Below are 25,795 nucleotides of genomic sequence, written 5' to 3'. Positions count from 1 at the left end.
GAACTTTTTGAGATGAAGTCTGCCCTGTTGGTACAGTTTGAAGCTGGTTTGGTGGACAACACCATCCAAGGAAACACGAGGGGAAGATAACTGCAGGATTTTATAGAAGGATGTAAGTCTGCTGGAGTGGAGATTTTCACATGAGACATACAGGTCACTGATTAGCTGGGTAGGTGCAAGAGACAGCTGTATTTGAAACTGTAAAAGGGGCTGATGTAAAGTAGGTTTGCATCCAGAAACTGGGTCTTTCAGTGTTAGGCCTTGGTTAGTAACTCCCATAGATAATCAGGTTTCAAGAAACAGTGTGTGGGACCTCAGTTTAGATAGTGTAAAAGCATGTTTTCAGTAGGAACGAATGTAATATTGATGGGATTTATCATGAAAAGAAAGGAGGATTGGAGCGTCAGAGATAGTTGGAGCGATGAAAAAGAAAACAAGGAAAAATCATAAAAATTCCTACAAAAATTGTGAGAACAGACAGAATTAAGAAGAGGTAATGAGTACACAAGAGTTTCACACCATAAAAGTGGCATGTATGACACAAAAAAGTTATTTATGGGAAAAAAGCAGCTTCTTCGACAAGGCTCTAACTTCTAAAATAATGCCCTGAAATGAGGTCCATTCTGTACAACATTTTGTGCACCGCACCTAGAGCAGCTTTTTTGCTGCCCCCCCCCCCCCCCCCAAATCTCTGCATTATGCTTGTCAGATCCTATGCTCCTTCTCCACCCATTTCCCTACCCCATGGCTCCAACCCCTGTGACCGTCCACACGCCAGGCAAAATACAGGTTGTACATAAAGTCTGGGAATGCTTTCAATTATTTATTGGACAAGAACTAAACATGGTACACATGTCATACATATTGCATTTTCAAGAGAAGCTCTGAAAGTTCCCCCCCCCCCCCCCTTCCCCCCCCCCCCCCCCATCCCAAACATTCAATGTGCGAACCATGAGTGACCCGGAGGACATCAATACGGTAATTAAATTCTTGCCATACCCATTCCAGCATGGCACCGTTGACTGTGGCAGTCGCTTCTAGTATTCTCTCCAGGATCTTTGCTACATCATGTGGTAGAGGCGGTACATACACCAGATCTTTAATGTGTCCCCACAGGAAAAAGTCACATGGAGTGAGACCTCGTGATCACGGGAGCCATTTCATGAAACAGCTATCCTCTTCTGTAGCATGACCATCATGTTCGTGACTAGCGCTGACTGTCGGCAAATTACCAAACCACGCTGTGGCAGTATACATGAAAAAAAAAGGTTTCAGGGTTTCTCTTCAAAGTGATATATGTATGATATCTGTACAATGTTTGGTTCTTGTGCATTAAAGTGTTCCCGGACTTCATGTACACCATGTATATACTATCAAAGGGAGAGTTACCTGTGAAATGATAAAAGTTGTGTACCAGCCATTATGCAAATACTGTTTGACCTTTTACATTGGCACGACTACCACTAAATTATCAGGTAGGGTGAATGGACATAGGCAGAGGCTGTATACCGGCAACACACAATATCTTGTTTCAGAGCATGCTCTCCAACATGACAAGACAGGACCTTGGTGCCTGTTTCACCATAAGTGCCATCTGGATTCTTCCTCCGGACACCAGTTTCTCAGAACTCCTCAGGTGGGAACTAGTGTTACAACATGTTCTTGATTCTCGCCACCCAACTGGCCTCAATTTACATTAATGTCTTTGTTATTGGCATTTCTTCTCTGTAACTATTCCTTTGTTCACTCCCTTTTAGTTTTCTGTACCTTCATCTTTCGGATTTGCAGCTCATGTATTTTTTTCCTTGTGTGCAGTTAAAATTATTGGTTGTAGGTTCCATTGGTTAGGTAAAAAAGCTATTTTTTTCTTGTTACCCAAACCGTAGATCGGCACCTCTGTGCTACCACTGGTGGGTTCTGTTTATTGAAAATCAGTAAAAAGTGAACATATTTTAGGTTATTACTGATCTAACAAAATGAAGCCTAAAGACAGTGCTTACACCTCATTTTGCTAGATCAGTTATAACCTAAAATATGTTCACTTTTTACAGTTCTTCAATGAACAAGACCCACTAATGATGACATAGATGAGCGAGAACATGCTTGGGTGACAAGAAAACACTGTGTTTTGCGTAAAGGGTGGAACCTATAACCAGTTATTTTCAGTATATTTTATTTTCAGAACTGTCAATTTTTCCCCACCTCTACCACACTTTATGCACTTAGCTTTCCACTCTTATTAACTCATGCACAATGTTTTATCAGTAATCTCTGTTTTGTATATTACCTTGTCTTCCTGCTTTAAGCTCTCAGGTTTTCATATCTTGACTGTTGCAGTCTCCAACAACCAGCCTTTCCTTTTTAAACTGTTTGACTTTTACGAACTCTCCCCATTTTCTAAACCTCACCAGTCCTTTTCTTTCATCCCCATTCTTTCCCTTCAACCCTCTGCCAGGAGGAGGAGGAGGAGCCACTGGGTCTGAAATCTTGTTAATTTAAATACATTTATATGTGTTCTCTTCTTCTTCTTCTGCTGCTGCTGCTGCTTGTGAGAAGTTTTATGTCTATTCAATCACACTATAATTTCAAAAATTGGTTATTTCCGTTGACATAAGTACATTGTCCGAGTGTTTGACACTTTTTCTGAAAATAAGGTTCTCTGTCAGAGTATTTGACCCTTTTTCTGAAAATAAGTTTCATTTTCCCAGATTGATCAGTTAAGTTGCTCTTATCATAGTTAAAAGTAGGGCTTGCTCTATCCAGTGGTTGTGCAAGTTTGTCATGGAAATCTGACATGTAGAATGATGCACACCAACTCTAGTCCTTTTTATTTTGTTAGTAAGTCAACACAAATTTGATTGGTGTGTTGGGACATGAAGCTTATTGCCTAGTCAGGACCCGGAAATTTATTTGTAAATTTTGATTTAACACATCTTCTGTCACGGACTGTCGTAGCTATATATTGAAGATTCATGGTAGAAAGCAGATCTCCCCAGTTTGTACTACCGAGAAGTTCCATCAGTACACCCTTTTCTTTTTTAGCACTAAAAACTGGCTGCCCACATTGTGTTTTATCATGAATCATGTTTATCAGGGTTCCTTTTGGAATTTTACACACTCAGCCTTATTAATGCTGATTTCTCCAATTAAAATTTCTGTGAGAGACAGTTCTACAACATCCACCCTCCTTCAGTTCACCTGTTTTACCTTTGTACACACATGACACTTTCACACTGGCTCTGAGCACTATGGGACTTAACATCTATGGTCATCAGTCCCGTAGAACTTAGAACTACTTAAACCTAACTAACCTAAGGACATCACACAACATCCAGCCATCACGAGGCAGAGAAAATCCCTGACCCCGCCGGGAATCGAACCCGGGAACCCGGGCGTGGGAAGCGAGAAAGCTACCGCACGACCACGAGATGCGGGCACTTTCACACTGACAACTCTTTTGATGTCAAGTGTATGAAGCAATGAACAGAACTGTGGCCTACGTGACAAATTCATAAGTTAGCCCATGGGCATTTGCAACAATGACCTTCTGAGGCCAGGCCTAGACTCTTATAGAAAATTGTTGCTGCATCCATTGTGTCATACTGTTGTGTTCATTAGCTGACATTGCTGCATTTACGAATGTATGTTCGTAAAAGAACCCCGCTAGAAAAAGCAGTCAACTTCACTCCAGATTTCTAAGATGATCAGTTTCATACATATTCCGCTGAAAATGTCCAAAGTTTTATTTATGTGTCTACAAATACGTAAATATAATAATTAACTTTTGTTGTTACACTAGTTGTCATTCTGAGAGATTGGTGTATATGACCTAGACACAGAAGTTGTTTTATGTCTGCCACATGAATAAAAGTTTTAGCTCATTAAAAAAGTTAAAGAAAAGCTCACCTGAAAACAATTATCATTCAGAAAGAGGTTCGATATAGTTTACATTTATCCATTCCCACAAATTAAGAGCCTTTGAACAGTAAATACTATAACTAAAATAGAAGAATTTTTATCACCAGTGTGTAGTTGTTTAACATAAAATGTTTTTTTGAACTTTTTGGTGAAGTTCACCTCATTTGACATTGCCATAGAATTGTAGGAAGCTTCATCTCTAATGCTTATAATGTAGATGAGACATTAGATCCTAATTTTCCTTCCTTCATATGGTATCCAAGTATAATAATGCATTATGGTGCTGAGAGTCGCTTAAGATAATCTTTTGAATGTGATATAAAGCAGGCTACCACCTTATCTAAATGAATTCTGGAATGACGAAGCTCAAGAAGTTAAAGAAGTTAGTGTGCTTTTAATAACATTTTAACAATGTTTCTTAGTGTATTTTGAATTGACTTCATGTTTTATGTATACTGATGCACAAAAGCAGGTAGATAACTGCCCCCCCCCTCCTCCTGTCCTCATTATTTGTCTACAAACCATTGTAAAATTACATATTATTGATGTACAAAATAAAGCTGCATGTGAGAATACAGGGGAATGTGTGAACATCAGTCAAGAAGGCTTGGAGAGTGTTTATGCTAGATAGAGTAGATAAGCAGTTACTAGCATCTCACTTAGATAGTTAATTGACATTAGTTAGTGCCAGTACGATGGATGTAGAGGAATCATGGGCAAAGTTTGAGCAGATTGTAAATCATGGTCTGGAGAGTTAAGTGTGTAGTAACTGGATAAAAGGTGGGAAAGACCCACCATGGTTTAATAACGAAACTTGGTCGATGCTGAGGAAGCAGAGGCTGTTGCACTCTTGGTTCAAAAGGGAACGTGCAAATGATAAGTGAAGGTTAGTAGACATTCGTGTCTGTGACAAGATTATGGGAGAAGCATACAACTACCAACATCACACCTTAGCAAAAGATCTGGTAGAGAACCCGAGAAATTCTGGTCTTACATAAAATCACTAAACGGGTGTAAAGCTTCCATTCAGACCCTTGTTGACCAGTCTGATGTGGCTGTTAAAGATTACAAAACAAAAGCCGAAGTTTAAAATTTCACATTCAAGAAATTGTTCACACAGGAGAATTGTACAAACGTACAATCATTTGACCATTGGGCAGACTCCGTTGTGGACAACATAGTGACAGTAGTACCTGGCGTAGAGAAACAACTGAAAGATTTGAATGCAAATAAATCACCAGGCCCTGATGGAATCCCAGTTTGATTTTACAAAGAGTACTCTAGTGCATTGGCCGCTTACCTAGCTTACATTTATTGTGAATCGCTCGCCAAGCACAAAGTCCCAGTGACTGGAAAAAAGTGCAGGTGACTCCATTGTATAAGAAAGGTAAGAGAATGATCCTCAAAATTGCAGACCAATATTCCTAACTTCTGTTTGCTGCAGAATATTGAGCTTATTCTGAGTTTGACTATAATAAACTTTCTTGAGACTGATAAGCTTTTGTCCATCTGTTAACAAAGGTATGAGCATATGGCATAAGTTCACTGATTTGTCAGTGGTGCTAAGACTTCTTACGTAATAGAACCCAGTATGTTGTTCTCAACAGCAAGTGTTCATCAGAGACAAGGATATCGTTAGGAGTGCCCCGGGAAGCATGGTAGGACTGCTGTGTTCTCTATACACATAAATGATCTGGCGGACAAGGTGGGCAGCCATCTGCGGTTGTTTGCTGATGCTGCCATCATGTATGTAAGTTGTCGAAGTTGAGTGACTGTAGGAAGATACAAGACGACTTAGACAAAATTTCCTGTTGGTGTGGTGAATAGCAGGTAGCCCTAAATGTGGAAAAATGTAAATTGATGCAGATGAATAGGAAGATCAAACCTGCAGTGTTCAGATACAGTGTTACCAGTGTCCTGCTTGACACAGTCAAGTCATTTAAATATCTGGGCGTAATGTTGCAAAGCAATGTGAGAACTGTGGTAGCGAAGGTGAATGATCAAATTTGGTTTATTGGGAGAATCTTAGGAAAGAGTGGTTCACCTGTAAAGGAGACGGCATATAGGATGCTCATGTGACCCATTCTTGACTGCTGCATGAGTGTTTGGGATCCATGCTCATGTGACCCATTCTTGACTGCTGCATGAGTGTTTGGGATCCATGCTCATGTGACCCATTCTTGACTACTGCATGAGTGTTTGGGATCCATAGAGGCATCTTGTCTCAAATCATACAGTTGTGAATTTTCTGGGAAAAAATATATGTTAGACCTCTGTATCAGAAGTATTAAGAAATAAAATATTTTCGTTTTATCTTAATATTTGTAATTAGTAAGGCCCTTTGAAATATGTCTATTTTGTAAATAACTCTTAAAACTATAGAGAAAAAAACAAAAATATAACTAATAAACCAAAAGTACTGGAGACCTGGCAGATGTTTTGCTTTAAAGCTGCCTCTTAGTGTGCTGAAATTTAATTGACACCCCCACACTTATTGGCTTCCTGTAACTTGTAAATTTAAGACAAGAATACGAAATTTAAGTTATTTTTCCACTTTTTTTTCTAATTTAGAAGGTCACAGAATGCTACCTTTTCTGTCATATTACCAAATACTACTGTTGTAACTATAAACAGTATCTTCTCTGCTCCAGCTACCTGTATTTCGTAACTGTTTATTACAAAAATTGTAAAAAATTGCATTTTTACAAGGTTTAACGAATTATGTACCCACAAAGCCCCTCCGAAAACTTTTTAGAATTACATGAAATAGTGTTTGGCTAATATGTTAGTAGTCAGTGTCAACACAGTGGATATATTTTTTGTGTAAAGTGTTAAAAAAAATTTTTCAACATTCGGCATATTTTGCATCACTGAATTTCTAGTTGTAAACTATGCGTGTTGGCAACACTTATCCAGTGCTCTTCTGTTTATAACAAAGGAGTGACCATTCTGCATTGAGTTTTGTGTTTGGTTTGAACTTTTTGTACGGCAGTGAGGAAGTGTAGTAGTGAAAGAATGAGGTGTGTAGAATTTGAAAAAAGGCACAAAAGGTGGTGTTTAAGAAAAGTGAAAAACACTTAACAGTTGTTGGAAATCTGTCAGGGGTATTGCAGAAATATCTTGACCCTCAAGTAACGGTAATAGAATCACATCCATTGTGTGGGAATTGCTGCACTCACTACAAGAAGAAATTTAGTGACAATCTACCTGAACGATCACCATCACTCAAATGTGAAACAGAAGAAGGCAGTGCAGATGTTTATATTCCTGGGTGTGAAGTTGTTCTGCTGTAACCCCTACTATATCCCACCTTAAAGGTCCAGGAAAGAAGAAGCACAAGAAGAAAACAGTATGTAAAAAGAAAAGTGGAAGAAATTGAAACAAGTTTTACACAAGAAACATCTTCAAAACTTTGTGAAGTGTGTAATGTGGATGCACTTGATGCAAAACCTGAAGATAGTGATATGTGCATAAAATATGGTTTCAAAACCTATATACTACTGAAACTTCCTGGCAGATTAAAACTGTGTGCCGGACCGAGACTCGAACTCGGGATCTTTGCCTTTCGCGGGCAAGTGCTCTACCAACTGAGCTACCCAAGCACGACTCACGCCCCATCCCCACAACTTTACTTCTTCCAGTACCTCGTCTCCTACCTTCCAAACTATACAGAAGCTCTCCTGCAAACCCTGCAGAACTAGCACTCCTGAATGAAAGGATATTGCGGAGACATGGCTTAGCCACAGCCTGGGGGATGTTTCCAGATTGAGATTTTCACTCTGCAGCGGAGTGTGCGCTGATAAGAAACTTCCTGGCAGATTAAAACCGTGTGCCGGAATGAGACTCGAACTCGGGACCTTTGCCTTTCGCGGGCAAGTGCTCTACCAACTGCTGTCTCAACAGCCACCTATACTGAGAAGGTATAAGTACTGACGCTGATATGAGGTAGCTACTCTAAGCAGCAGGAGTATGTCCCCACTTCCTCTGGGCATGCCCAGATTCTTACTGTGGGCATCCAATGCTAGATGATATATTTAATGTTGCTGTGGAATATTATCTAAGTGATGGCAAAGATTACAACATGTGAAGTCCTAACCAGGTTGGTATTATTTCTGTTAGTGAAAATGGTGAAAAAGTTAAAAAGGTAAAAAGATACATGACAAGATCAATAAAAGAAGCTTATCTCCTAATGAAAAGCAGTGTCAGAGGAAACATGTACCTGATGCTTTTATGTCTTCGTCAAGAGCCACAAGATAAATGTTGGTTGCAGGTGTGTGCAATGCGCCCTGGTGCTGAAGTGAAGACTGTTGAAGCATTACACCTTCAGGATACTGACAGTGACATAACCTATGCATTATGGGAGGGAAGAGAAGTTTGTTACAGAGATTAGGCATTGGGCCATGAAAGGAACAGCTCACAGTCACGTCCGGAAGATTCAGAGACAGGCCATAGCAGAAGTAAAATCAGCCATATCTCAGAATACTGACACATTAGTTCTTCATTTTGACTTTGCTGATAACTTTGCAGAATGAAATTCAAAGTTACCACTGGCACACATTACAGTTATCAATATTGATATGTGTTGCTCACTTCTTTGGAACATCATACTGTTTTGCTATTGCTAATGAAGATTTCATTCATGACAGTGCACATGCATGCTATGCTGTCAGCAAGATAATTGATGACATAGTACCTAGAGGCTATGCATTTCCAAAACATGTATGTAACTGATGGTGCAGTATCTCATTTTAAAAACTGCTTTCAGCTTTATGAGCTTGGTCAACATTGTAGTACAGGAATTAAGACAAAAAAATGGATCTTTTCAGCAACAGGCCATGGAAAAAGTTAATATGATGGGGTTAGGAGGTCTCTGTAAATATCTTGCAACGAGATTCAATACCCAACATTGGGTTGTTGACGTTTTAAGAGATGCTACTGGATTTGTACACACCATATCAACATTAGTAACAAAAACACTACTGTATACATTATAAGACTTTGTAGTGAGAGGAGAAAGTACAAACTGGATCAGATTAGGAAAAGGAGTAAGACAAGGATGCTGTTTATCACGTACTCTTTTCAACCTCTACTTGGAAAATATGTTTGACCAATGCTTATTAGATGACAAAGGAGTAGAAATTGGAGGAAGAAGGGTAGGGTGTTTGAGGTTTTTCCGATGACATGGTCCTTCTAGCCACAGGGGAAAAAGAATTACAGGATTTGGTGGACACCATTGCAACTAACGGAAAAAAATATGGAGTGAAAATTAATACAAATAAAAGAAAAGTATTGGCACTAGGAGGAAATAAGGAAATAAAAATTATACTGAATGGAGAAATACTAGAACAGGTGCAAAATTTTAAGTATTTTGGAAGCAGGATAGACACTGACTGGAAGTGCACCACAGAAATTAAAACAAGGATAGCAATGGCAAAAGAGGTGTTTTATAAGAAAAGGAGAATTTTCTGCAGCGGTTTGGACAGAGAAATCAGAAAGAGACTCATAAAATGTCTTTTATGGAGTGTTGTTTTATATGGTGCTGAAACATGGACTATGAGGAAAAAAGACAGGGAAAGGCTGGATGCTTTTGAGATCTGGACATGGCGGAAGATGGAAAGAATAAGTTGGATGGACAGAGTAAAAAATGAAGAGGTACTGAGAAGAGTGGGAGAGAAAAGACAGTTATTAGATGTAATAAAGAGAAGAAAAAGGAATTGGATTGGGCATATATTAAGAAAGAATGACAGACTGATAAAAACAGTTTTAGAAGTTTATGTAGAAGGGAAAAGGAAGCGAGAAAGGAAGAGATTCCAGATACTGGATGACATGACGGACAGTACAACATACAGCAGCCTTAAAAAGGAGGCAATGGATCACAGAAAATGGAGAGGCAAAGGACCTGCTAATATAGCAGATAACTGATGATGCGTGAGTCACTCCATTTATTGTGTGTATGACGATCAGTGGTGGGTGGGACAGCTAATAAGAATCTCTCATGAGCTGCAAGATATAACTGTCTCCTTTGTGACATCTCATGGTCCTGCTAATGCTTTCAAATGACCATCATCAAAAGACCAGTGAGCAGTTCTCATTTCCCAAGTACTGCTGCTGTTGCACCATCCTTGTCTGTATGCAAATTCAGCTCGCCTATCACAGTTCAGTGAGAGATAGATAAAAAAAGGTGAACTCTTTTCAACAGTGCAGTGTTGATTGTTACATTGTAGGCAATTTTAATTCGCGAAAAGTCATGAAGAAGTAAAATTATGACAGAAGACCGTGATAATTTGTGAATAATATAAAAAGAGATATGGTATAAATATTCTATATATCTCATTTTTGTTGTAAAATGCTTTTGAACAAAATTATGAATTGTTTTCCCACTCACATATAATGTTGTAAAGTAATTATTTATTATTTTTGAGTTTTTCTCCAACGTAACAAATACCCAGAAATTATTACATCTTTTACATAAGATCATAATTTATCCTCTCAGGATATCCCTCCAGGTGTTTCAGTTTTGTGTCTCTTCTTCCTCTGTACCAAGTTTTCTCATTGTTAATCATACATTTTGGAGCCAGTTGGTCATAGGGTGTCCTCTTCTTGTCTTTCCCTCTGGTTCCCATTCCAGGATCGTCTTTGGATTCTGGCTTCCTCCATTCTTCTTACATGCCCATATCATTGTAACTTCCTTCTATGCATCACATCATGTACTCTTTCTCTTACTTCCATTCTCTTTATTATTTCATTGTTTCTTAGTTTCTTTTTTCTGGAAATTCTTGCTGATCCTCTCCAGAAGTCCATTTCTACTGCTTGCAGTTTTTTTAGGTGTTTCTGATTCGTAGTCCAAGTCTCCACTCCATACATAACTGCATTCTCTAGTATCGATTTATATACGATTTTTTGTGGTTCGGTTAATTACATTTCTGCTCCATAAGATTGGGTGGAGCATTCCAATGACCTTCCTGCCACTGTTGATTCGTTTATTAATTTCTTACCCCAAGTTTCCCTGCCACTCTAAAATGGATCCTAAATAACAGAAAGTATTGACCTTTTTAATTTTCTTTCCCTCATCAGGATCATTAGTGAGGTATTTTGTTTTCTGGAAATTAATCTTCAATTCCCAGTTTGGTTACACATGTAATTTGCTTCCTCCCCGTCTTGTGCTATAACTACTTGATCATCGGCAAATAGTAGGTGATGTAAATAAAATCCATCTTTAATTTCTAGCCCCACGACATGGCAATTATGAGACCAAGTCGTCAGACTGACATCTGTATAGAATGTTGATGACATGGGTCAGCCTTGTAACAGACCCTTGCTTGTTCTAAATATCTGTGAAAGTGTACTACCAATTTTCACTTGATATATGTTATCTTTATACATTTCTTGTATTATTTTAATTAAATGACACTTGTATGTTTGCCAAATGTAGTGCTCTCCAAAGTAGTTTTCTTGGGACAGTATCAAATGCTTTTTCTAAATCTATGGAAATTAATCCTATGTTTTTTGATTTTTCTCTATGTTTCGCTAAGATCTGTAGCGATGTGAAAATATGATCTAAGTGTGATCTACCAGCTGTGAAGTCACATTGTTCTGCTTGGATTTTAAAATTTATTCCAACTTATTTTTAATTATTTTACCAAAAATTCTCATTAATGTGTTTATAACACAAATTCCTTGATAGTTCAATCCCCTTTCTTAAATGTAGTATTGATATAGCCCAGCTTCATTACCTTTGGTACTGAATCTCCATGTAACATTTTAGTGAATAACTGTGTTATTAATTTCACAGTTTTGTCACCACCATGTTTTAAGAACTCCAGACTGATATTGCCTGGTCCAGGTGATTTACCATTCTTTCCTGTTCTTAATACCTTACTCACTTCTCTTTGTAAAATTTGGATCTCCTCCCCTTCTTGCTCCTTTTCTTCCACTGTTCCTTCCTCGAGATACTCTTCGCTATCCTGATTTAATAATTTATTGAAATATTCTTCCCATTCTTTTGGTGTTATCAGTTGAGGATTGGTTTTGGCTTTTGTCTCGTGTCTAAATCCTTTTAATACTGATCACATTTGTTTGACTCTCACAAATCATAGTTCGCTATTGACATTGACACAAGTCCGTTCCCATGCTTCATTATTTGCAATCCTTATTTTTTTAATTGCTTCATTTTTCTTTTCCTAGTAGATTGTTCTTGTTGCTTCCAATTTATCATTCAGCCACCGGTTGAAAGCAATCCTCTTTTCTTTAACTGCCACTTCTATTTCCTCTGACCACCATTGTGCTGTACTGCTGTGGTTGTTTCCCCTTATGCCCAGCACCTCTGTTGCTGTACTTATAACATTGGATTTTAAGTAATCATACATTTCCTCAGCATTTTCTTTAGATGATTCTTCCAATGTTTTTTCCATTCTGGCACCAAAGAATGTTCGTATGCTTTCATCTTGTAGGCTGTAAATATTGAAGTATAGAGTTTGAGCTTTCTCAGCACAATTCGTTTTAATGTTGTTAGAATCATTCTTTGCATTCTTCCATGACCAAAAACTCTTCATTTTTACTAAAAAATGGTCTGATCCACATAGTTCTCCTCTATAAGATCTAACAACTGCTGCCTTGAAACTTTGTAATGATAATATAATCTATTATAGAATGAAGTTCTCTAGTATTTGGTTGCCAAGTATATTTATGGATAATCCTTGTGTTTAAAAAATGTGCTGGTAATTTTCAGATTAAACTGTTCACAAATTTCAACCAATCGTTCTCCATTGTCATTGTATTCTGTCTCTCCATGTTTCCCCACTATCTTACATGATTCTCTAATTCCTACTCTTCCATTCATATCCCACATTATAACCAGTTCCTTCCTCCTTGGGGTTTTTTCTGTAGACACTCTAAGGACTCCCCAGAAAGTATCTTTCTCCTGATCTCTTGTATCGCTCGTGGGTGCATATACACCAATAATTACAACTTCTCAGGCAAATAGTCATTTCTACCACAATAATAAATTCATTAATTAATTTTCAGTGTGTGATTCTCTTTTTACATGCCTTCTTTATTGTAATGGAGACTCCTGCTTTGGCTCTTACCACTTTGGACACCCCACTCCAAATATATGCATGGTTACCAAGTTGTTGTTCTCCTCTGTGTTTCCTCTTGATCTCAGAGAGCATGACAACATCCATTTTGAAACTGCTGAGTTCTGTGGGTAACATACTCAGTTTTGTGGAGATACCTTGCACATTCCAGCATCCAAATGGCATATTCTTTTTTTTTCTTTGCCAATTTGTCATCCAAGATTCAAGTTTTTCCAAGGCATGTTGTTAGATTTTTTAGCATTTTAATTTTTTCACATGAGTGAGGAGCTGGCCCACTGCACAAACCCCAACCTGGAGGACCAGGCAATTTATTCTCAAGATTTTCTTCTGTTAGTCTTTGATAAGCCAGTATCTCAGTACATGGCAGCTGCCTCTAGGTTTGGTCCACCTCGGGTATTTTATTTCTCTGACACCCACCATATCTGGTGAGCTTTGCCTGGGGAGGCGTTCAATGAGAGACTAGCACTAGTAATTATTTTGATTAAGAAATAACAGTTTTGCATAACATTTACTTAAAATCAGCGATCAGTTCATATATTTAAGAGTCCGAGATTTTTGACCTTGAGATTATAGCTAGGTCTTTCAAAAAAATTTCTCACATTTTGTACAGACAAGTATTGCCCACTCTGATTGTACATTCCCTAAGCACAATGACCAACTAATATACCATGAAATTTTAGGAACATTTAGGATGGGGTTTTGGAGAAAATAATTCCTAAATAACCAAAAATTTCAGATTCTTTCATCTTTATGGACAAATATTTTGATAGATTAAGAATTTTATCCATTAATGTCTTAGCTGACAGTTAGCAGTCCTTCCACTTTATCATTTCTGAAGATAGTTAACATCCTGTGACCATTCATATTTTCAAAGCATAATTTTGAAATTCGCAAATGTTACAAATTTTCATAGTGTATTTAAAAAATAAGAAGAAGAAGAAGAAGAAGAAGAAGAAACTTTTCATTTCTTTATAACAATTTTTCAATTTTCCCTTACGTTATGACATTTTCTTATGTACTCTCATTTAGAGAGGTCTGTAGCATTTTGACAAATCATCAGAAAATCAAAATATTATAAGTTTGGAGAGGTATCTTGTTGAACTCTGAAATATATTTTTTCCAGCAAACTTTGAAATAGCGATGTGTCACATTCACTCTTGACCTGTATGATTTGAGATGAAATCTCCCTGCACCACGTCGGATTGGAGGAAGACATTGAGATAATTCAGAGAAGGGCTGCTAGATTTGTTACTGATAGGTTTGAACAACATGTAAGCATTACAGAGATGCTTTGGGAACACAAATGGGAATCCCTGGAGGGAAGGTGATGTTCTTTCTGAGAAACACTGTTGAGAAAATGTGAAGCATTCGAAGCTGACTGCCAAAAGATTCTACTGCCGCCAACATACATTATGCGTAAGAACCATGAATTTAAGATAAGAAAAATTAGGGTTTGTGCAGAGGTATATAGACAGTGGTTTTTCCCTCATTCTATTTGCGAGTGAAGAAAAATTAGGGTTTGTGCAGAGGTATATAGACAGTGGTTTTTCCCTCATTCTATTTGCGAGTGAAACAGGAAAGGAAATGACAAGTAGTGTTACAGGGTACCCTCTGCCACGCATCATATGGTGGCTTGCGGAGTATTGCTGTTAATGTAGAACATTGCATGCACAACTTGTTAATTTGAAAACCAACTCGGCTAATTACAGCTCTGGGAATACAGATTTCATGGTCAGTTTCAGTTTGATCTCCCTCTTCAGGAGAGTCTCACTTTCTGAAATCTTGAAGATAATTGCAGAAAAGTTTGACAGTTGTTTCACTAAAGTCTTCAGGCACATTCTCAAGTCAGTTTATTTCCTGTTTTGCGGAAAATACTGTGAACAAACTGGTGATGTGGCAGTGGGTAGTATGTTACTGCCCCTTGTGGCAAACCTATGTATGGAATACTTTGAAAGAATCATACTAGAATCTGTCAAATTCAAGCTAATTTGTTTCTACTAATACATGGTTGATACACTTGTGATGTGGCCAGATAGGTTGAAAAAATTTGGGGCAGTTCATGGATAATTTAAGCAGTATGCATCTTAACATTAAATTCATAATCAGACTTCCTTGATATGCTTGTTATGAAAGTAATGGGAAGGTCCCTTTGTTACAATGCATGCAGAAAACACAACCACACCTTGAACCATCATTATGGATCACAAAGAAATCATGTGCTACAGACTCAGGTCTATAGGCCTTGATTACTGTCATTCAGGGAGAGCCTGACGAAGGAATTACCACACCTATGAATTAATCAGTTTTTGACAATATAATGTAATTGGACAGATTACAAAATCTACTCTCCATGTGGTGGCAGGAGAACACACACATAAAAGGAAGTTATACTTATTCAAGCTTTCGGAGCCAGTGGCTCCTCCTCCTGGCAGAAGGATTGGAAGGGGAAGGAAGAGGGGTGAAGAAAAAGGACTGGAGAGGTTTAGCAGGGTTGCAACAAGTTCTGAAAATCAGGGAATTTCAAACATGAAAATAAGGGAAATTTGAAAAAAAAAAAAAAGGACACTCATGGTGTATACGACCCGGGACAACCGGGAAATCTGGGAAAACCCCAGGAATTTTATCATCCGGTAGAAAACCGGGAAAAACCCTGGAATATTTCGGAATTCTGGGAATTTTTCATTGTTTTAGCTTTCGGTTAAATTTTTGTAATTTTGGCTGCAGAATTGATTTTCTAGCGAAAAACGTTATTGTATCCTGCTACTGGAGAATGATGCAGCAGCAATAAAATATAAACGAGAGGGAAAAAAATAAAACTTTAGTGGCAAAGGAAATGTGCAATTTACAACGAAACCCCGTGCATGCACAAGCATCTGCAAATAGCAAAAATATGTCAAAGGCCGTAGGGCGCAGACTGTAATTCTTCGTAACAATGAACTGCTTGCTATGAGCATGCCGTCACAACTGTTCACATTAGGTTTGTTTGACCAATTGCCAGCGGTCTGTTGCGCATGCGCATTTGACTCGCGTATAAGCAGGACCTTCTCCCGCTACGGCGCTACTTGTAGTTTGGCTGTTAGCTGTATCGGTAGTAGCTGCAAGCAGCCAGATGCAAACGAGAAAAATTTTTCTCGCACGCCCTAGCTGCCAGATTCGCGCTTGCACAGAGTTGTCTGAGTTGAGTTGTGGGGAGGGGGTAACCTGCACGTGACCCGTGTTTACGTTAAGTGATTTCGCTGCTTTTCTTCGTTTATAGCTCCCAATTCAAATGAAAACAAAACGGATTTCTGTGGCCCTGAGCCATCAAGTGAATTAAAATACATTCTTATAATTACGGAGGACAAAAATATATTATTAATTTTCCGAGGTTATTTTTCAAATCAGTGAAGGTATTTCAAATCTGTCTTCTGACTCCAAGGAAATTCATATTGTCATCATCAAATGTGGTCTGTTTTATTGAAATAAAATAACAACAATGGTCTTAATGAAACCCACATACCATTTGGCTTGATTTCTCCATTTAAAAACACCCTTCATTACAAAAGATGTCAATTTATGTACTTAAGATTTTTGCTCACACAGGGAAGACATATAGAAGTCCTTACATTTTTTTGTCAACTTAAGTCTTTACTTAGCCTTGCTACATGTCTGGAAACCAGCAAAATATCAGAGAATTTCACTTGGGGAAACATGTGGCAACCCTGTTTAGGAAAAGGGGTACATTTCGGAAAAATCGTCCAGAATCGCGGATCGGGAAACACTGAATCGGATGAGAAGGAAAGACTTTCTTTCCTTCTTCTCCTGCCCAGTAAGTCTCTCCCGACCCACAATTCTGGTTGACTTTTCTGAAAGCTACCCCTTTTTCTAAGCCTCTCCTGTCCTTTTCCTTCACCTGTCTTTCTTCCCCTTCAACAATTTTGCTGGAAGAAGAAGAGAGCCACTGCCTCTGGAAGCTTGCGTAAGTGTAATCTTCTTTTATGTGTGTGTTCTCATGGCACTGTTTGGTGAGTAGGTATTTTTATCTATCCAATATAACATCTGTGAATTGTATTCTGTAGGAATGGGATTTCAGGGTCACAAATTAAGCAGTGTTGCAATCAAGACGGAGAAGAAAAAATAAGTAAAAAATTATTTACCTGCCTAAGGCTGGCCCAGTCTCTGAAAAGATTAGTTGACTCTTATGGAAACTAGGCATCCAGAGTTTTTTGTTCAAATCGACAAAGGTAATGTTAAAGATGATCTAGGTCTTCAAAAGCTGGGTATGGACCACATTTCATGCGGATGTGGCATGTCATATGTGAAACAGTATGTTAAAACAGTTGAAGAAAGGTGCATCTAACATCAGGGACACATCTGACTAAAACAACCACCAGTATGTGGTGCAATGTAACCTTTTTAGTATAACGTATCTACACTGTGTTTTATTTGTTGACAAGAAGACACTGCCTCAGTTTTCCTGATACCTGATGACCTGCCGTCATTTTTATCTGGTAACGCAAATGTTATGACAGTTCAAATAATTTATGGAGTTGGACCTTCTTTTGAGCTTAAAGGGCCATGGGGAGGGGGGAAGGATTTAATTTGCTGCAGATTACTGATTCATTCTTTTTCTTATATGAAATTGTCAGCTGGTCATATTTAGGTAGGTAGTTTTTTGGCTTTCATTTCTTAAGTTTTTTTACTTCTGTAATAAGGCAGTAAGTAAACTTTAGAGTGTAAAAATGTGTTATAAAAGAAGTATTATTAATTTAAAGGTGTAAGAAGTGTTGACAAAATATCACAAATGATTTCATGTATGCTCTGTGCAACTTCTGGTTCCATGAAAAATTTGGAGTATAATTCCATGAAGAAACATGTTTGTTGGAATCCTTCATGTTCATTGTGGACACTATACGTTGGTACAGATTGTACATAGAGGTTTGAAGTAAGTTAGAGAGCTACAAAATCAGATGCATGATGTAAGTAGTGAGCGCCTGTTCCTATTGGAAACTGATGTAAACTGTGTCAGGATTTGTAAGTATCTTCAGAAGTGAACGACATAAAATTTAAAACAAAGAATAGTGTGTCAGGAAGCTGGCTGTGACACACCTTCAAACTGGTTTTGAAAGAAATTGTTATGGCAGTCAGCCATGGTTGTAGACTGGTTCCCCTTTTTATCAAAAGCCATCCACTATAAAAACAAGTGCTTTTATAAAGTCTAGCTCATCTTCATTGAAGTTCGCACAGAGCTGCCTACATACAAGCTACTGCCATTATTAAATTGTCCTTGGATGATTCTGTTCTGACATTTTGTGAGTTAAACAGTGTGTGTGTGTGTGTGTGTGTGTGTGTGTGTGTGTGTGTGTGTGTGTGTATGACACATGTGAGATGTAAATGCAAGTGATAGTGTCAAATATTCCATTGTAAGTGTCATGCGTCGATAGAGAAACACCTAATGCCAGTAAACAAATATTGATGTTATGTAAACACTACGGAACAAAAACTTCTTGGATGTGAATAATACTGGTTGCAGATTCCACAGATCATTTGATTGCATCAAAAAAGGTGGAAAAATCATTGTAACCAGATGCTACATATGTACTGAAAATTTAGTACAATTGTGAGATTCTTAATTTTGAAAACTCTATTAGCTGAAATTAGTCATTGTCTGATATATTTTATATATATGTATGCACCCCTCTATGTTCTGATGATTCAAATTACATTACAAACGACCTTTGTCATATCACATCAGTTGTTATTAAGCATTTTATACAAGCTGTTTTTGAGATTCTAACATACTGATGGAGGGTAGGACGAGCAGCTTGGGTTATTAAAATCTTTGTTGTCCTTCAGTATCCATTACAGTTGCAATAATAACCATTACTTGGTTTCTTTGGTTACATGTACATTGCTGGAAACTGTATGAACACACATGTGTCTAAGGCCATGGTTTGAAAATTGACGTGATTGTCTGAAACTAGTCATTACAAAGAAATGACTAGTGATGGGTATTGAAGGAAAATAAAACTAGTTTTGGATTAAAAATATGGACCACCATCTGTGTCTCAGATTCAATTCCTGGCCGAGCTGGGGATTTTCTCTGCCTGGGAACTGTGTCTGGGTGTTTGTGTTGTCCTCATCATTTCATCATCATCATCATCTGTGACAATGTCTAGATTGGACTGTGAAAAAAAAGGGGCTTTGTACAGGCACTGATGACTGCGCAGTTGAATGCCGACAAACCAAACATCTTCACCACTGCCTGCGTATTCCCATAGAAATGAGTTTTGTTTGTGATGTAGTTAACTTCTGTGAACACAAATAGAAAACAATGAATAAAGTAGTATACTATGTTCGTATAAATTAAAAAAAAAAATGTTTACAGTCTTGTGGTCACAGGAGTTTCCCGGATCAGGGTTACAATCCCTGCCTCCACAGTCTGTTGTCAGCCCATTGTGGACAGCAGCAGTGAGAGATGCTGTCACAACATCAAAACCATCAGCAACTGACATAGCTCACAACAGGTCATATAACGTCATCCCACTCCAGGCAGCTGACGAGCATGATACTGGAGACACCAGTGCTAGTTTGTCATCAATGGAAGGTCCTACGTGGCAGAAAGTACCCATTCTCCTTCTGCAGAGACCTGGCAGTCAGAATGGAGCTAAAAAACGATTGGGTAACTCATAGATTTAAAGCGTAATAATAATAATAATAATAATAATAATAATAATAATAATAATAATATGTGGTAATAGATAGTCTTCAGTGTAACACAAATAATGGAAGTAGTAAAAGTAACAAATAACCAGATAATTGAGGCTTTGAGTCACAGGTAAGCATATAAAAAAAAGACTGAGAATGGTGGCAGTCAACTGGTATGAGGGGGGGGGGGGGGGTCTGTCGGATGGAGTGGGTGAAGGAGAAGGGAGGTAGGGAGTGAGAGGTGAACCTAAGGAAAGGGGGCTGACAACTAGGAGAAGAGGGAACAGCTCATTTTGGCTGCAAACGGGGATTTGTGCACAAGGTACAATGACAGAGAAGTGGTTGGGGTAGGGAGATAAGGCAGAGGACTAAGGATATTGCAGAGAGCAGGGTATGAGTGCATAATGGATGAAATTAGAATCATGGAACAGGGGCCAGTGGAGATTGAGGTTGGGATGAGATTGCCGCCAGGAGGAAAGAGGGATTGAAGGGTGTGTTGAAAGAACAATAGTACACATAACACAGAGAAGCTACTGTTAAGAGGAAGGATCCAGATACCAAGAGTCGTACTATAGCCATTGATACTAAGCATGTTGTTTTGGGCAGTGTGTTTCACACTGGGTGGTCAGCTCTGCTCTTGGTGACAATTTAGTGGTAGCCATTCATTTGGCTGGAGATTTGGTTGGTGATCATGCCTACATAAAAAGATGTGTAGAAGTTGCAGCAGAGTTGGTGTTTAATATGACAAGCTTTCACTGATGTCCCCACCCTTGGTAGGACACAATATGCTTGTGACTAGACTGGACTAGAGTGTGCTGGGTGGATGCATAGTACCCACGAACCCTTGCCATGTGGGTCATTCTCTTGTGGAAGATCCATGGGGAAAACCTGTCCATTGCACTGACAAAACATGTTGCTGGAGCACAAAACACCTGCTTCACAACTTGTACCATTAATTGGATTCTTCCCGTAAGCACCAGCTTCTCTGAATTATATGTATGATTATCCTTCAGATGACATCCTTCAATTCTGTAATCCTCCTATACTCAATCTACATTCCTAGCCCCAAAACCAGCACCCCCCCCCCCCACCCCCCACACACACCCTCCTCCACCCTTGCCTCATGTCCTTAACTTTACTTACCCTGCACTCACACCTTTCCTCTCCACTGTCTCCCTCTTCCTCTGTTCTATCACTTCCTAATCAACTCCTCTAAGTCACTGTGCACTGCACCTTACTCCCCTGTCTGTAGCTGAGCAAGTTCACTGATGCCACACTCCTATCCTATGTGCTTGCTGCTTCTCTCTCCCAGCTGTCAGCCACCCTTTTACAGTCCTCCCCTTGCCCTAGTCAAGTTGCTGGTACAAAATATTCAACTGGGATAATGTAGCCTTGCAGGTGTATATGCAAAATGGGTGTTCTGTCTGCTGTGGAGCAGGATTCATATGAAAGCAAGAAACATTCTCAGCCTTCTTTACGTGTCTTGTTTCATACCTCAAGTATTTGGTTAGCTGTTACCATTACTTCTTTCATTTTTCATGTTGTAACAATGACTTTACACTAACAAAATTTTGAATGTCTGTATATAATACAAAACAATAACTATGTAGAAGAACTTTGCAGTTTTTTTAATTCATTTGTTTATTTTTTAATGTTTCAGCGCTTCTAATGTAACGCACAGTTACCGTATTTTCATATTTCATACTAGTAGTATGGAAGTGTGGATTAAACATGTTGAGTTTTGTGTAAGAATTGTATACATTACATTGAATTGTATTTTTTAGAACATATCCATCAGTAAAAGAATTTTCTCAAATATGATACAGTCCAGACTTCAAAGAGTAAACAGCTTTTCTAAAGATCAAATATGTTGCATTAAAACTTTAAATTTTGATATCTTTTTTCCCTGGTTCGGTTTTGTTGAAATAAATACTATTAGTTGCCTCAAGCTATGCTCAAATTACTTGTGAAAATGTTTCTAGGATTTACATCAATAAGGAAAAAAATTGATTGATGCTTGCCATATATCAGAGATGTTGAGTCACAGATAGGTACAACATAAAGAACACACACACACACACACACACACACACACACACACACACACGTCCACAGTTTCTGGCTGCCGAGACCAGGTTCAGTGTCTGGTCTCGGCAGCCAGACATTGTGGTTATGTGTGTGTGTGAGCAGCGTTTGCGAGCAGACCTTACGTTTCCTCGAACGACTGAAAAAACCCTGTCATCGATATGCATCTTAGGACTATAGTAGGGTTTCGTATGGAGGGCATGGAGAATTTCTCTGCACTTCTGTCTTCTTGATGAGTGCTCGTAATCCTCGACTTTGTATGTGATGTCTCGCAAGCAACAAAAGATACAGTAAAGCCTAAAATAGCATTCTAGCAACTTTTACGAAAGTCTCACTTTCTGCACAGGTGTAAAAATCCATACCAAGTATCTTGGGTTGTATCTCACTGGCCAGTAATTGGCATTATAGTGCTCTCAGTCCTGTCTTGGGAGTCCAAGATTTTTATGTGAGCCAGCTGTCTTGCTTGTCTGGTCCTAGCAATGAGGAGTTTCACATAGTCACCCTGAGTTTCATATGATTGTATCCACTGTCATTTTGGCCTCACGACCAGGAAAGAGAGAGATTGGTGTGAAATCTCGATTATCCTGCTTAGCTGTGTTATAAGGTAATGTCGTGATGGGCAGTGTTGTATCTCAGTTGCTCTGTTTGACGTCAATAGGATAAGATGAGTCCTGAACAATCTTAGTAAGTGGAAATGATAGATCGTGCAGCTAATACCTGTGTTTGAGGAAGGTTATACAAACATTCAAAATTACAGATCCATGTTACTGATGTTGATTTGTTGTAGAACTTGAAATACAATTTGTGTTTATTTGTATTAATTTATTTTTGAGATTAAAGATTTATGTAGAAGCTTACATTGCTCCCACTTGTTGATATTCTTCAGGATGCACCTTGACCTATTTGTTCATGAGATCCAAAGGGCTATGAAATTGGGCAATGCGATTGACATGTTACTTACCTCCTGAGAAACCTTTAGTGCAGTAATGTATCTTTATAAACAGAATATCTAGAGAGAGAGAGAGAGAGAGAGAGAGAGAGAGAGAGAGAGAGAGAGAGAGAGAGGTATGTTCAGAATAGAGTAACATGTTGCTGCTGTTTTCATTGGGACAAATAGTAAATTTTTAGTTCATTAAGTGAACTTCCCTTACAAAAGCTAATTTGTTTACAAATTTCACATTACTTGTGTGTTAAATGCTGTCAGACTTTAAGTAAGCCTTTTGACTAAGATGTATTATTATCATGTTTGCAGGTTTTGGATGTGGTTGGGATATAATTCTTCCTGCTGGTTGGGCTATGCCTTTCTGGCAGGCACTGGTATTTAGAGGGGCACGTGTAGGTGGACTGAGAGAGGCCACTGCTCTCAGCTTTGAAGGGCTGAAAGATTTTGGGACTGCTATTCTGCCTCCTGATACAAAGTCCGGGGCATTAGAAGATACCATTGTAGAAAAAAATTTGCAAGACATTCATTTTCGGTTAGTATCATCAAGACGTTTGCAAGATGTTAACATGCTGTATGAATGCTTTCATGTACATATTTTGTGATTACACACAATCCCAAAACAACTCTGTCATTCCTTGACCATGATGTAGCAGCAACAATAAGAGAGAATGTCCCATTATTCAGTCAGCATATAGGTCATTGTGTGATGCATTATTGTAATTGAAAAGCTACAATAAAGTGTGCCCCCCACCCCCCTTATGAACCATGGACCTTGCCGTTGGTGGGGAGGCTTGTGTGCCTCAGCAATACAGATAGCTGTACCGTAGGTACAACCACTACGGAGGGGTATCTGTTGAGAGGCCAGACAAACGTGTGGTTCCTGAAGAGGGGCAGTAGCCTCTTCAGTAGTTGCAAGGGCAACAGTCTGGATGATTGACTGATATGGCCTTGTAACAATAACCAAAACGGCCCTGCTGTGCTGGTACTGCGAACGGCTGAAAGCAAGGGGAAACTATGGCCGTAATTTTTCCCGAGGGGCATGCAGCTTTACTGTATGATTAAATTATGATGGCGTCCTCTTGGGTAAAATATTCCAGATGTAAAATAGTCCCCCATTCGGATCTCTGGGTGGGGACTACTCAAGAGGCTGTTGTTATCAGGAGGAAAAATACAGGCGTTCTACGGATTGGAGCGTGGAATGTCAGATTCCTTAATTGGGCAGGTAGGTTAGAAAATTTAAAAAGTGAAATGGATAGGTTAAAGTTAGATATAGTGGGAATTAGTGAAGTTCGGTGGCAGGAGGAACAAGACTTCTGGTCAGGTGACTACAGGGTTATAAACACACAATCAAATAGGGGTAATGCAGGAGTAGGTTTAATAATGTATAGGAAAATAGGAATGCAGGTAAGCTACTACAAACAGCATAGTGAACACATTATTGTGGCCAAGATAGATACGAAGCCCACACCTACTACAGTAGTACAAGTTTATATGCCAACTAGCTCTGCAGATGATGAAGAAATTGATGAAATGTCTGATGAGATAAAAGAAATTATTCAGGTAGTGAAGGGAGACGAAAATTTAATAGTCATGGGTGACTGGAATTCGTCAGTAGGACAAGGGAGAGAAGGAAACATAGTAGGTGATTATGGATTGGGGCTAAGAAATGAAACAGGAAGCCGTCTGGTAGAATTTTGCACAGGGCATAACTTAATCATAGCTAACTCTTGGTTCAAGAATCATAAAAGAAGGTTGTATACATGGAAGAATCCTGGAGATACTAAAAGGTATCAGATAGATTATGTAATGGTAAGACAGAGATTTAGGAATCAGGTTTTAAATTGTAGGACATTTCCAGGGGCAGATGTGGACTCTGACCACAATCTATTGGTTATGACCTGTAGGTTAAAACTGAAGAAACTGCAAAAAGGTGGGTATTTAAGGCGATGGGCCCTGGATAAACTGAAAGAACCAGAGGTTGTACAGGGTTTCAGGGAGAGCATAAGGGAACAATTGACAGGAATGGGGGAAAGAAATACAGTGGAAGAAGAATGGGTAGCTTTGAGGGATGAAGTAGTGAAGGCAGCAGAGGATCAAGTAGGTAAAAAGACAAGGGCTGGTAGAAATCCTTGGGTGACAGAAGAAATATTGAACTTAATTGATGAAAGGAGAAAATATAAAAATGCAATAAATGAAGCAGGCAAAAAGGAATACAAACGTCTCAAAAATGAGATCGACAGGAAGTGCAAAATGGCTAAGCAGGGATGGCTAGAGGACAAATGTAAGGGTGTAGAGGATTATCTCACTAGGGGTAAAATAGATACTACCTACAGGAAAATTAAACAGACCTTTGGAGATAAGAGAACCATTTGTACGAACATCAAGAGCTCAGATGGGAACCCAGTCTAAGCAAAGAAGGGAAAGCAGAAAGGTGGAAGGAGTATATAGAGTGTCTATACAAGGGCAATGTACTTGAGGACAATATTATGGAAATGGAAAAGGATGTAGATGAAGACGAAATGGGAGATACGATACTGTGTGAATAGTTTGACAGAGCACTGAAAGACCTGAGTCGAAACAAGCCCCCAGAGTAGACAACATTCCATTGGAACTACTGACGGCCTTGGGAGAGCCAGTCCTGACAAAACTCTACCATCTGGTGAGCAAGATGTATGAGACAGGCAAAATACCCTCAGACTTCAAGAAGAATATAATAATTCCAATCCCAATGAAAGCGGGTGTTGACAGATGTGAAAATTACCGAACAATCAGTTTAATAAGCCACAGCTGCAAAATAGAAACCGAATTCTTTACAGACGAATGGAAAAACTAGTAGAAGCCGACCTCGGGGAAGATCACTTTGGATTCCATAGAAATGTTGGAACACGTGAGGCAATACTGACCTTACGACTTATCTTAGAAGAAAGATTAAGGAAAGGCAAACGTACGTTTCTAGCATTTGTAGACTTAGAGAAGGCTTTTGACAATGTTGACTGGAATACTCTCTTTCAAATTCTAAAGGTGGCAGGGGTAAAATACAGGGAGCGAAAGGCTATTTACAATTTCT

At 38.8% G+C, this 25,795-nt stretch overlaps 1 protein-coding gene across 4 annotated transcripts in view; it reads left to right on the top strand.

Annotated features, from left to right (window-relative positions):
- LOC126356310 (ribonucleases P/MRP protein subunit POP1) overlaps positions 1–25,795 on the top strand; it is a 78,668-nt gene that overhangs the window by 38,760 nt on the left and 14,113 nt on the right. For all 4 annotated transcript variants that reach the window (XM_050007262.1, XM_050007261.1, XM_050007263.1 and 1 more), the window contains 2 exons: positions 19,381–19,674; positions 23,038–23,260. In XM_050007262.1, coding sequence (XP_049863219.1) covers positions 19,381–19,674; positions 23,038–23,260 — 517 coding nt within the window. The remainder of the gene's footprint in view (positions 1–19,380; positions 19,675–23,037; positions 23,261–25,795) is intronic.

The sequence above is a fragment of the Schistocerca gregaria genome, chromosome 3 (genome assembly GCF_023897955.1).
Source record: "Schistocerca gregaria isolate iqSchGreg1 chromosome 3, iqSchGreg1.2, whole genome shotgun sequence".
Classification (NCBI taxonomy): Eukaryota; Metazoa; Arthropoda; class Insecta; order Orthoptera; family Acrididae; genus Schistocerca; species Schistocerca gregaria.
This window is presented reverse-complemented; position numbering and strand designations above follow the sequence as displayed.